This window comes from Pseudopipra pipra, chromosome 16 (genome assembly GCF_036250125.1).
Source record: "Pseudopipra pipra isolate bDixPip1 chromosome 16, bDixPip1.hap1, whole genome shotgun sequence".
NCBI classification, from domain to species: Eukaryota; Metazoa; Chordata; class Aves; order Passeriformes; family Pipridae; genus Pseudopipra; species Pseudopipra pipra.
In genome coordinates, this window is record NC_087564.1 from 13,092,198 (window position 1) to 13,104,494 (window position 12,297).

General features: G+C 51.9%; 2 protein-coding genes across 3 annotated transcripts in view; one reads left to right on the forward strand and one right to left on the reverse strand.

Moving 5' to 3' along the window:
• Window positions 1-12,297, reverse strand: part of RADIL (Rap associating with DIL domain) — a 227,949-nt gene that overhangs the window by 190,400 nt on the left and 25,252 nt on the right. The window lies entirely within an intron of this gene.
• Window positions 1,282-11,122, forward strand: AP5Z1 (adaptor related protein complex 5 subunit zeta 1). 2 transcript variants are annotated; one of them, XM_064673200.1, is made up of 17 exons: window positions 1,282-1,415; window positions 1,611-1,748; window positions 2,137-2,323; window positions 3,322-3,466; window positions 4,391-4,503; window positions 5,200-5,368; window positions 6,063-6,203; window positions 6,581-6,618; window positions 6,698-6,860; window positions 7,129-7,307; window positions 7,797-7,939; window positions 8,657-8,806; window positions 9,022-9,133; window positions 9,538-9,635; window positions 9,885-10,017; window positions 10,189-10,403; window positions 10,704-11,122. In XM_064673200.1, the coding sequence occupies exons 1-17, from the start codon at window positions 1,375-1,377 to the stop codon at window positions 10,972-10,974; spliced, it is 2,436 nt and encodes an 811-aa protein (XP_064529270.1). In that variant the 5' UTR covers window positions 1,282-1,374; the 3' UTR covers window positions 10,975-11,122. The 2 variants fall into 2 exon arrangements, with proteins under 2 accessions (XP_064529270.1, XP_064529271.1); XM_064673201.1 differs by having other exon boundaries at window positions 6,075-6,203.

Here is a 12,297-nt window from a genome sequence, read left to right on the forward strand (position 1 = left end):
CTGGGTTTCACTAAACATTCTGAGCTCCAAAGTTAAATAGGAGTATCTTTTAAGACCTCAGTTGACATAAAGTAGCTGTAATTCATAGAATCACAGTATGATTTGGGTTGGAAGGGATCTTAAAAATTATCCAGTCCCACCCCCTGCCATGGGCAGGGACACCTTCCACTAGCCCAGGTTGCCCCAAGCCCTGTCCAACCAGGCCCTGGACACTTCCAGGGATGGGGCAGCCACAGCTTCTCTGGGCAACCTGTGCCAGGGCCTCACCACCCTCACAGGGAAGAATTTCTTCCCAATATCCAATCTAACCCTGCCCTCTTTCAGTTTGAAGCTGTTCCCCCTTGTCCTGCCCCATGTAAAAAGTTTCTCTCCATCTTTCTTGTATTCACTCTTTAGGCACTGGAAGGATTTTTTTTTTTAATTGACTAACTAAGTAAAAAATAATAACATAGTACACAGTGAGCAAAGATGTTCAGCAGAGCTGTTTTTCAGGAGCATCTTTTAAAATTGTCCTGTCTTTGGTTCCCCATGTGCATCAGGTGTATTTTCTGACCCAGCCAGGAGAAAGGGTGCATAGAAGACACTGAATGCTCCTGCTTGCTCTCCTCTACTCCAGCTCTGACTGTTCCAGCTGAGGTGACGGATGCTGCTGGTCTTCCCAGGGCAAAGGGGAGCTGCTGCTCTGTTGGCTAATTGCCCAGGAACGCTGTTAATGAACTCTAATGCCTGGAGGGTGCAGGGCAGGGAGGTACCCAAGGGCAAAGTGCCAGCCTTTCCTCCCCTGACACCTCCTCCTCCTCCCAGGGGGATGCTCAGCATGGTGGTGAGAGCTTCTGCCTCGTTCACTGTCAGGAGAGACGAGACTGATGGGGAAATACTAATGGATTTTTAACCTTTTGGAAGTGCTGGAGACCCACCTGCTGAACAGCTATTTTTAACATCTCCTGCCAGTTTTGGAAAACACTGTTTTGTGAACAGGTTGCAAGAAAGGCTGGTGTGATACCGTTTACCATGACACTTAGAAAACCCATCTCTGGCACCTCTCTGCCATGTGATGATGTTTTCCATAGATCTGAGCCCCCAGAGCTGTTCCCCTTCATGCCGTGCAGGATGACCTCGGAACCAAGCTTCTCCTCTGACTCCTGAGGTGGAGAATATCAGCAGCAGCACCTCGAAGTAGTCCACGATCTGCAATGGAGATAATTTTGGCATTACCCCTCCTATGTGCAGGCAGGACGCGGCCCAGCGCCGCCGGGCGGAACCTTCGTGCAGCAGCCGCCGCGTCCCCCCGGAGGCGGCCCCCGGCGTACCGGCCGGCCATGGGGGGCCGCTTTGGGGGCGCACCGGGGCGCGGGGCCGTGCGGAGGGTGCGGGATGTTCTCGGCCTCCGCCGAGAGTTTCCTCAGGCAGGCGAGGTGTGCTGGGGATCCCTCGGGGGGGCCGGGGGACCGCGGCAGGGACCCCGCGGGGCCGGCCGGGGTTCTGGCGGGGCGGCCGCGCCCGGCGCTGAGGGAGCAGCCGGGCCCGGGGTGGGTGCGTAGGGGGAGTGATGGGGACGGGAATTGCGGGTCCGGGGTCCTGACAGCCGCTGTCCCCCCCTCCCCTGGCAGGGAGATCCATGAGGAGGAGCTGCGGAGGTTCGCCGGCCGCGTGTCCGCCCTCCTGCAGGGCCCCGAGCCGGGCGCCGAGGCCGCGGAAGGGCTGCGGAGGCTGCACCTCACCGTGGCCGCCACCAAGTACCCCCGCAGGTGAGTGAGCGTTCTGTGGCTCTCTTGGTGCTCAGGGAAGCAAAGCGTTGCTTTCTTAACCACAGCAAATAAAAGGAAGGTGGTGGGTTAGTGCTTTAAAAAAAAACGCCCTGTTTTTTTGGAAACCCTGAGTTCGATATAAACATTAAGCCCCTCCTTGCCTTCCCCCCCAAAGATAAGCACAAGGTGTCTGCCTACTTTTGCAGTGGGAGTAACAAGTGTTGGTGTCACTGAGCTCTCCATCAAGAGGAAAAGCATTCAGAAGTGGAGATGATAAGATGACATCAGTCACTGTTGAGGGGGATCATCCCCAAGCCAAAAATACGCAGGAAATAAACATCCGAATCTTTTTTTGCCTGGCCGTGATGCTTTGCTGTGGCTCTTGCAGGCTGGATGGCAAGTTTGTGGAGCTGTTGCAGACAGTGCTGTGCTCGCCCAAAAGCCCTGAGCAGGTTCAGGTGTTATGTGCTGCCATCCTGAGAGAGATGTCACCTTGCAATGATCTGATCCTCCGCTGTGATGAGATTCAGGATACAAAGCTCTTGAGCCTGGTATCCTCCGTCCTTCTGGCTCAGGTAAATGACCTGTCAAGTCACAAATCTTCCCTTGTCAATATGGATTTGCTTTTTGATTGTTCCCTGTTCCCGAGCTCCTCCCTGAGCTCAAGGAGGGTGAAAATCATTTGGAAGTATATAGGAAAAAGCAAAAGCATTACAATGTTCATTTAAGGAACCTCATTATTCTGCTTTGCATAGGGAAAAATGGCAGCTTTTTTTTTGTGTTTGGCATTTGATAACAAAAACTGCTTAAAATTGTAACGTTTAAAAACTGATGCCCTGGAAGCAAAAAGGAACCCTTTAGTGCTGGCTGCTGGAATAGATTTCAAACCAGGGCTGCTTGAACCTGGAGAGCAAAAGATTTTAGAGTGAATTTACTACTCCTTTTTATGATACTGGCTTTCACGTCCAAATAGAAAAAAATATACACGGAACCTATAAAACATGTAGGGCTGTAAATGTGAATGACACTGCAAAGATCCAGATTTTCCAAGGAGAAGAAAACATGAGGACTTTCCTGTTTTCAGAGCTGCCTGGGGATTAAGCTGGAAACTTCTTTTTTTTCCCCTACTCCTTTTATTATTATTGTGCCTGTTAAAGATAAAATATTTTTCTGAAACTTCTCATTCTGAGTTTCACTGTGTGTTTAGAAATGTCTCCTATGTTTCTGACACTCATTTGAGTCTTACTTAGCTAGAGGAAATGAAACAGAAACCACAAAAGTATTGCTGATGTGCTGCCTTCCAAAGCTCCTCTTGCCCATATCCAGCCTTGAGACTGTCCTGCAGCTCCACAGTGTAAAAATATACTCAGTAACACACATAAGCAGCCCCATCATTTGGGATCTGTGAATTCAAATTGCAGAAAATCTCTGTAAAATGTGCTAAAATAGCCTGTGCTGTGAGTCCTTTTTGTGTTTGACTTTTGTACTGATGCCTGATGGAAGAGATTGCATGGTGTTGGGTTCTAGCACTGGTAGATTGTCTGCCCAGCTTTACCTCTGCTTTATTTTTAAGGGAAATAAGAAGGGTGAAGTGGCTGCTGTGGGGCAGCGGGTTGTAAAAGTCCTTGAAGGAAGATTGCCCGAGGGTCAGAGTGCTCTGCTCCTCCTTCCTGTCCTGGCAAATGTCATCAGTCTCTCACCAGAATCTCTAACTGAAGGTAAATATGTAGGAAGGGCTGAGATTGCCACCTGGCTGTGATCTGTGTAGTGATCAGAAGGCTTCAGTTAGAAACTGCTGTCAAAAGTGACACCTGGGCCACAAGGAAAGTGAACTTACTGGGTGAGATACATTCAAACACACAAAAATGGGGCTGGGCCTTCCAGTCAAATCCTGGATATGGATTTGTATCACAGTAACTGTGCTCTAGCTGAGGTCTCCACATGCAATAGGAGTATGAAACTGTAGCTATCCTGAAGGGCATCAACCAAAGTGAGAGGGAGAAGCAGAGATGTGCCTGTGCATCTGTCCATGAGAGGAGCAGAAACAACTAGAGATGCTCTTCATAAGAGAGGCAGGACTGTATTGGTAGTGGTGAGGGATGTACCCTGGTGAGTAAACCTAGGAAAGCACTCCAGGCTTAAAATCACGGGGATTTGTGTTGTGAGCAAGAGCCGGTTTCTGGGAGTTTCCTGTGAGGTTTGCAGAAGTCGTGCAGTGTGCAGGAGAAGCTTTGGGGAGGATGTTGGGCAGGGATGTATGGGCTGGCAGAGCAGGCAGGATTACCTGTGAGTCCTCAGGGAGGGATTTATGCCTTTGGCTGCAGAGCTGAAGCCAGACACTGCTTAAGAGAGTGACAGGTTTTTGTACCTTCCTTCTAATAGCAGCTGTAGGTGGAGACAAAGGAACAAGTACCTCTTGATTGATGTGGTAGCAGAAGTCCTTGGTTCCAGCACTCACTCCCTGACTCGGAGGTAGGATGAGGAGTACAGGGCATCCAACCCTGGCATGCCAGTTCCTTTACAGAATGCTGGATCAGAAAGACAGTGATCTAGGCTGGAGAAAAATAGGGTTAACAGGGGTATGGTGCAGAGGCTGCTTCTCTGCCCAGTCTGGCAGTGACCCTGTGACTTTCCTTGCACAGAGCAGACCGATGCTGTCAGTAGGAAGCTGGCTGACTGGCTGAGGTATGCGAGTACTCAGCAAGGAATTGTTCAGCCCTCAGGAGGTTTCTTCTCCAGTCCCAGAACCAAACAGGTGAGTGCTGAGTTGCCGTGGTCACCTCACAGGGGCATTTGTTAGTCAGGTTTCCAGAATCACCTTCCTTTGGAAAATGGTAGCCTGGAAGTGCTGCTGTTCTTAAGCATCTTTTGTGGAGTAAGTGGTCAAGACACAGGAAAGCAAACTAGGGGGATTTATAGCTCCAGGATTTAAAAGTTCTCCTGTAGAGCCAGAGCTTTAATCATAGAATCATAGAATCAACGCTGTTGGAAAAGACCTCTGGGATCATAAAGTCCAACCCTTGATCCAACACTGCTGTGGTTACCAGACCATGGCACTAAGTGCCACATCCAGTCTCATCTTAGAAACCTCCAGGGATGGTGAATGCACCACCTCCCTGGACAGCCCATTCCAATGTCTAATTACTTGCTCTGTAAAAAATTTCTTCCTAATATGCAACCTAAATCCTTGAAGTAATTTTAAGGGAAGAGTCTTAGTGCCCATGTACCTCAGAGTAAAAGGTAATTGCAAATGAGGCCAGTGTCAGAGAAAGTTTGGAGTGTTTCAGCTGGGCAGAAGGACCCAGGACAGTTGGCTTTTCTCTGCCTGATATCTGCCCTCTTGCAGGACCCTAAATGAGGGCTACTTGTCTCCATGGGCTCAGTCGAGTTTTCCCTGCCTTCCCACTCAGCCTTTCCCTCAGGGTCTGACCTGCTGCATCTTTTCTCTCAGCCTGCTCCCGTCACAGAGGTGGATGGTGCCATTGCTACAGACTTCTTCACAGTGCTCTCAGTGGGCCAGCACTACACACAGGACCAGTGGCTCAACGTGCAGGCCTTCTCCATGCTGAGAAACTGGCTGCTGTTCTATGGGGGCCAAGAGGGGAAAGCCCCTAATCCAGGTATGGACTGAAGGTCTGAAGGCCAGGGTGAGTTGCAGCCCCAAAGAGGGGTGTGTGCTCTGAGATGTCATACGAGGTGGCTGTACCAGCAACCAGCAACCTCCTCTGTTTCAAAGTGAGAGTAGGTTAGATTAGATATTAGGAAGAAATTCTTCCCCTTGAGGGTGGGGAGGCCCTGGCACAGGTTGCCCAAAGAAGCTGTGGCTGCCCCATCCCTGGAAGTGTCCAGGGACAGGTTGGATGGGACTTGGAGGAACCTGGTCTACTGGAAGGTGTCCGTGGCAAGGGGGTGGAACTAGATGATGATCTTTAAGGTCCATTCCAACCCAAACCATTCTGTGATTCTCAGTGGCAGGAATATGGGCAAGAGTTCAGAGATCTTGGGCTAGGAGCAGGGGAGCTTTTGGGAGGATTATCACAAAGCCTGCTGAGTGATCCTTAGTGAGCCTTACTCGAGGAGTTACTCATTCAGTGAGTCCCCTGCTTTCAGACAAAGCCCCATGGGTCTCTAAGAAAGAAAGGCTGGGTGGTGGGAGGCAGCATCTCCTTAGTGTTCTTGTAACATTCCCTTCTCCCCTGCCCTCCTGTTTTTCGCACCGCACTGGGGACATTCAGCTCCTTTGCTGTTGCTGGGCCACTGCATGGGTTACATCACCCATGGCATGAGCTGACACTTGTATTCTTTATTCTGTAGATGACAAACCAGGAATGGACAGGTCTGTTACATCCATGGTCTCAACTACATCCACCTCTAGTCGCCTGCTTCCCCCGAAGGAGCATCTGCGGGAGAAAGCCTTCGAGTACTGCCAGCGGCTGATTGAGCAGAGCACCCGGCGTGAGTCTTGCCATGAACCCTCCCTGGAGCTCCCCGGCAGCGTTCTTGAAAACATTTCTGGTTCACTGCATGTTTGGGCTGGGATCTCACTCCCTGGAGTGCACAGTCAGGCTCCAGGGGTGGGACCTGCTGCAGCTGCTGGTGCAAGTTGTTGACCAGCCCTGAGCTGGGGTGTTGGGAGGGATTTGGAGGCAAAGGCCATGTTCTGCCTCCTCCCCTTGATTTGCAGGGGAGGCTGTGAATCTTGTTTGTCATTAGCCTGAAATCGGGATCAGGATGTGTTCCTGCCTGTCCTGAAATTGGAGTCAGTGCTCAAACTGCCAGTCCAATGTTCCTGTTTGGGCTCAAAGTGTAACTTGGACTCCTTTCTCTGGCAGGACCCCTGAAGAAAGATGACGGAGACCTGCAGAGAGCTGTAAGTACACAGAGGTGGGGCTGAAACTCTGGGAGTTGTGGCTTCCCCCACTCCAGTCTGACTCTCTGCTCTCCTGCAGTGTCTCATTGAGGCAGTGACAATCATGGACATCATCTGCAAGCAGGACTCTTCCTACGTGTACCGCGCTGTCTCCTTCCTGAAAATCCTGCATGGCAGGATTTGTGGGGATGCCACTTATGCCAGGGCACTACTGCCCATTGCCCAGTTCTTCCTGAACCACAGTAAGTCATCAGCTCCCACTCCCTCATCCACAATCTAGTCTTGCATACTCCAGCACAGCCTTTTGTCCTGATAGTTTGCTGGCTCCCAGAGTTGGTAATTCCACCTTGGCTGTACTCTGGGGTGGATGATCCCACTCCAGGAGACCCAGGAGCTGAGGGGTCCCATGCTTTTTAGAAAAACATAACCCAGATCTAGCTTAGCCCCCAGAGCCAGTGTTGGCAGGGCTGCTGGGTGGGCTGTGCTTAGTGATGTGCTGTGTCCTCCCAGGCAAACTGGCAGCTGTGGATTCGGATGCAATCTACAAACACTTGTTCACTGATATCCCGGCCCAGCTCTTCCACAACCCATCACTGGCCTTCGAATTTGTCCAGTTCTGCAAAGACAACAGCCAGCTCTTCACAGACACCTCCAGCATATTCAGGCAGAGCTTCCCAAATCTCTTCAAGGTACAGCTTGCTGGAGCAGCAGAGGGGAGAGCCTGCTTCACATTCCTTTATGTGCCCCAGAACTTCCTGTTTGCACCCCAGAGCCCTCCAAGTGCCTCCATGGCAGTGCCAGGGAGAACACAGGCAAGAAGGACTGTTATAGAGTTTTAAAGAGGGAAGAGGGTTCTGGGTGTGTTTAGCACTGCCAGGAGGGGAGAGTCTGTGTTAACAGGACTGCCAGTGGGTTGGGAAGCACAGTGAACACAGAACACAGCACTGTTCCTGGAAAAGTTTAGTAAGTTGCAGCTTACCAGCCACTGAAGCAGCTGCCAGAGGCCTGTGCTGAGCTTCCAGCAGCCTCCTGGGTTTTGACCAAACCCTCAGATTTCTCTGGTTTTGCTTTTCAGAAGTGGTTTTCCATTCCCCATCCCTTCTGTCACAGCATGGAATTGTCTGGGTGTGTGGTGGGGTAGCTGGGATAGTGCAGCAGTTTTTGCTTGTTCTTTGCAGTTCCTGGCATGGAACAGCCCACCTCTTATCTCAGAGTTTGTGGACCTTCTCCCATTTCTGCTGGATGCAGACACAGCCATTGAGATCTTCCATTTGCTGCTTGACCTGCCCTGTCTGACAGCAGCTCTGGACATCCAGCTCAGGTAATGCACCTTCCCTTCCTCTCACTTGCTCATCAGTGTCTTGACATTGACCACAGCCCAGTACACTCTTCTCTGAGCCCCAGCTTTCCTCTGGCTGCTGCTGTCACAGATCTACAGTCAGGTTAACACAAAGCTGGACTGTCTCTGGGGCTCAGGGAGCTGTTGTTATTCTCCTCTCCCTGTCCAGCTCCAAATGGTTGCCACATGCTGGGTCTGCCATGAGCCAACACCTCAGCACAGAGGTGGGGGCTACCTGATCTTCCCTCCCTGCTCTTCCCCCCCTTTTCTGGCTTGTTCCCCTGAAGGCATACAGAGGTTTCTTCCTGAGGTCATTAGGACCTGTGAGTCTCCAGGAAGATGAAATAGGACTGGAACTGGCTGTACCTCTGCTCTTCCTTGTCCTCCCAACATCAACATCTCTGTCTGGAGTGCTTAGAAAAGAGAGACATCCAAGAGGGAGATGTTGGTGGGCTTGGGTGACTGAGGGTGCAGAGTGCTGGTTTTCCCTTTCCCAGGAGCGATACAGAAGCAAGTCTGGAACTGTTGCCTGAGCATGGGGAGGGGCTGAGCTCATAATTTTCTGTCATACTGATTGTCTTCCAGAGGGCCTGGACTAACCAACTTGCTGTCACTGGTTCAGTGTTCAGTGTTCATGATTCCAGCTGTGTCCTGGACTGTTCTCATAATGCATCATGTTCTCTATGTGTTTCCTGCCAGGGCAGCTGCTCTTCCTACCTCTGAGAAGGCCACAAGTGACCCAGTTGTGAAACCAGCCACCTGCCTGGAAGCCTTTCGTCATCCCCTCTACAAGAGCACATTCCAGCATCTTCTCCGCACCAGATCTGCTCCTCAGGACACCCCAGAGAGGTGGGAGCCTGCCACCAGGGTGTGGTTCAGCCATTCAGCTCTGGGAGGCAGCACTGGGATTACTGGGAAAGGCACAGTCACTCTGGGGCTGGGGCGAGGTGGATTTCCCTGTGTCAGCTTTGCCAGCACTCAGAGGCCATGTGGGGGATAGGGAAGGGCAACCAGGAGAGTAGCTGGGAACAAGCCTTCAGCAGTAACTCTTCTCTTGCCTACAGTCTGATTCCACTTCGGCAGCTACTGGGATCCCTGGCTGGCAACCCAAGGGTGGTGCAGTGTGCAGAGACTGTCCCTGTCTTATTGGAGCTCTTTTTCAGGGTGGTGGCAGAGGTATGTCCTTTTGGGGGAGGTTGGCTCCCACTTGTGCCACAGGGGTCTCTTGTTGTGTGAAAAGCAGTTGAAGAAGCAAAATAGTTAAGACGCTGCAGCTTCAAGAGAGGGGTGCACCAGGGGAGGGTGGGTTTAATACTGGCATGAACCAGCACTGAGCTGGCCACTTCATGCAGAGAAGCAGAAAAGGTCCATGATGCAGTGTCAGGTTCACTCTGTACTCTCAGCCAGCTGTAAAGGAGAGGGGTGAGAGCAGAGTGCCCGATAGCTGCTTTCTGCACTGCTACCCCCTTGCAAGATCAGGCAGTTTCTCTGCCAGCTGTCTGATGTGGCTGGTTAGTTTGGGGTTTGTCTGCTGAAAGCCACTTGTTTCAGCCCTTGCTGAAACAAGGGCTGTTTTTCAGTCTGCAGATGGGTCTCTGATAAACCAGCTGGTGGTGCTGCTGCTGCAGAGGAGCGACCAGCTCTACGAGATCCCAACGTTCAAAGATGACGTGTACAGGTGAGAGGGGACAGAAGGCCCAGCCAAGCTCCCAGCCCTTCCGCTGGCTGCAGCCTGGCATCCCAGAGCAGCCCAGGAGCCTTTTCAGTTGTGGCCCAGTCCCTGCTGTGACACGCCTTTAAAGGGTGAAAAATAGGAACACCCTGAGGGTACAGCGCTGTGCCACTGGCTGGGTGCTGCCAGCCCCTCCTCGGACGGGTGATGACCACCTTGCCCATGGTCTGAGCTCTGCCCTTCTCTCTGCTCCAGGGTGCTGAGCTCACAGCTGGCCATGCTCTGCAAGCTACACCCTGCTCTCGTCGTGGAACTGTCCACAGAGATTCTGGAGTTCTCAGGAGCAGTCAGCAACATCCAGAGCAAGGAGCCCATCTTCACCCACGTGGTGAGCGGGGCCTGTCTGCATCTGCCACAGGCTGCTCCAACTGTGGTCCAATCTGGCGGTCACCTTCCCTTTCCCCTCCTAGAGCATCAGCGAACCTGATTTTCTATTCCCTAAAAATTACTTGATTCCCTCTCCTTGTGCTTGCCCTGAGCACATCTGCCTTTGCCCCAGGTCTGGGCTGTCGGGGAGTACCTGTCAGTGTCCTACGACAAGCGCTGCACTGTGGAGCAGATCACACGGTTCTTTGAGACCCTGGAGGCCGTGCTGTTTGAGATCACCCAGCTCCGGCCACTGGCCAGCACCCCCAGCTGTGCCCCCCGTGCCATCAGTGTCCTCATGGCCACCTTGACCAAGCTGGCAGCCCGCAGCCAGGACTTGATCCCCAGGTGAGGACGGATGGTGGGGATTGGCAAAGGGTTGAAACGTCCAGATCTCATGAGTCCAAACATGGGTTTGCTAATGATAAATGACCGAATTTGTCGACTGATGGAACCTGATACTGAAACGGGACAGAGGAGATAAGCTGTGGAGGGGCACAGTTTGGGGAAGTGGGATTCATCTGCTGACTAATGCTCTGTCACCTGATGTTCAATTGCACTAGTCTGTGGGCGTTCAAAGGCTTAAGTAGTGACCTGGCTGGGTGTAAAGGTCCTGCCAGCTGATGTCTGCATCCTCCTCTCCTGCAGAGTGTCCATGTTCCTGTCCAAGATGAGGACATTTGTGCAGAGCCCTGCTGTCACCTCTGTTTACTGCGAGGAGGACCTTGAGGAGATCCTTATTCGGGCAACTGAGCTCATGAACCTGCTGAAGATGCCCAGCGTGGCTCAGTTTGTGTTCAACCCCCCCATGGATGTGGCCAGCACACGGCTTCAGAGAGAGGTGAATGACTCCCTCCCTTTGGCCCTGAGGATGGTCACCCATCTCCTGGAGCCAGCTTCTGGCTGCACGCCAGTGTGAGGGCAGGAGGTTTGTGGAGTAACTCACTGGACACTGCTGATATTCAAGGCTGATCTTAACTGGAAATGAGGAACAAATGATTGCAAATGAAACAGAAAACAGGAATAAGTAGAGCTGAGGCTGCTCTTCTGCTCTGAGGTTCTTTGTATTTCTGTGTCCCAGCGTCTGTTGCTTTTTTATCTCCTAAGCCTGTCTTATCCCTCCCTGGCCTGTATGCATTGAAAATATCAGTGGGTTTGTGTGAATGTGGCAGGAGAGTGAATGAATGCCTTAACACCCTGCCAGCACACCATGCCCCTTTGGAGATGTACATCTTCCCTCCCTTCCTCTGCCTTGTTTCCCTCCCCTTTGTTCTCACTACACCTGGCTCTGCACTTTTATTGCCTCTTCTTGCAGCAGATCAGCCGAGCCTGTGTGAGGTGGAGGAAGCAGAACTGACTGTTAATCTGCTGTGAGCCCTCACCACTCTTCTGTCTTACCATCAGAGTGAACACACTGAGATCCAAGAGACAGCTGCCAGAGCAGAGCTTAGAGAGATTTATTGATCCAGTTTATTGTTGACACAGAGCATTTCTTAACATACACCAGCCCTATGTCAGACAGGCGCCATGCTGTGTTCTGTATCTGCACCAGAGGTTTATACACGTTTGAGCTGTACAGTATTAACAAACAGGGAAGTAAATCCATCCCAAGGCTCCTCCCGGGAGGAGCCAGCCCTCATGCACACTAGTAAATAGCAGGGTTTATTTACAGTCTGTTTCAATACCTGACTGCACTGTGAGCAACATACAGCTCTGGGGCTGTTTTCCAGCTCCAGGAGTGCTCAGTTGGGAGTAGAGGGTTGAGCTGGTACTGCTGGAACTTGCCAGGATGCAGCCCCAGCACTGTAGTGCAAACCAAGCCTCCCCCAAGCCCTGGCTTCCAGGCAGAGGGGAGTAAGGAGTGCATGCAATTTTTCCAAGGGCCCTAGGTGGCCCATTTCAAGTTCTGTGGGGGATGACAGGCCAACATACCTACTTGATTCAAAGTGGAGTGAATCACCAGGAGCCCCGTGGGGCCCTGAGCCTTTGCTCGCCTGCCTGGTACAGCTGAGTCAGCAACAGGAGGGATGCACTGCCCCCAGTCCCCGCTGGGGCAGCACCCCACCCAGGGGGTGTGAGCGTGGCCTAGCAGAGAAGCAAGGCACTAATGTCTTGGTGAAGGTGCTTGGTCCATCTTACCTAGGAAAGACAGGCCAAGCTGTGTTGAAATCCAGTAGTGGAGTGTTTCCCTTGCATGGATTGTTTTGACATCTCTCTCCTCCCGCGACGTGCGAGGCTTAAG

Coding starts and splice junctions, on each gene's coding strand:
- AP5Z1 (XM_064673200.1), top strand. CDS start 1,375: ATGTTCTCGGCCTCCGCCGAGAGTTTCCTCAGGCAGGCGAG. Junction 2,324..3,321: donor CCTCCGTCCTTCTGGCTCAG/GTAAATGACCTG, acceptor TTTATTTTTAAG/GGAAATAAGAAGGGTGAAGT. Junction 9,134..9,537: donor TTTTCAGGGTGGTGGCAGAG/GTATGTCCTTTT, acceptor GCTGTTTTTCAG/TCTGCAGATGGGTCTCTGAT.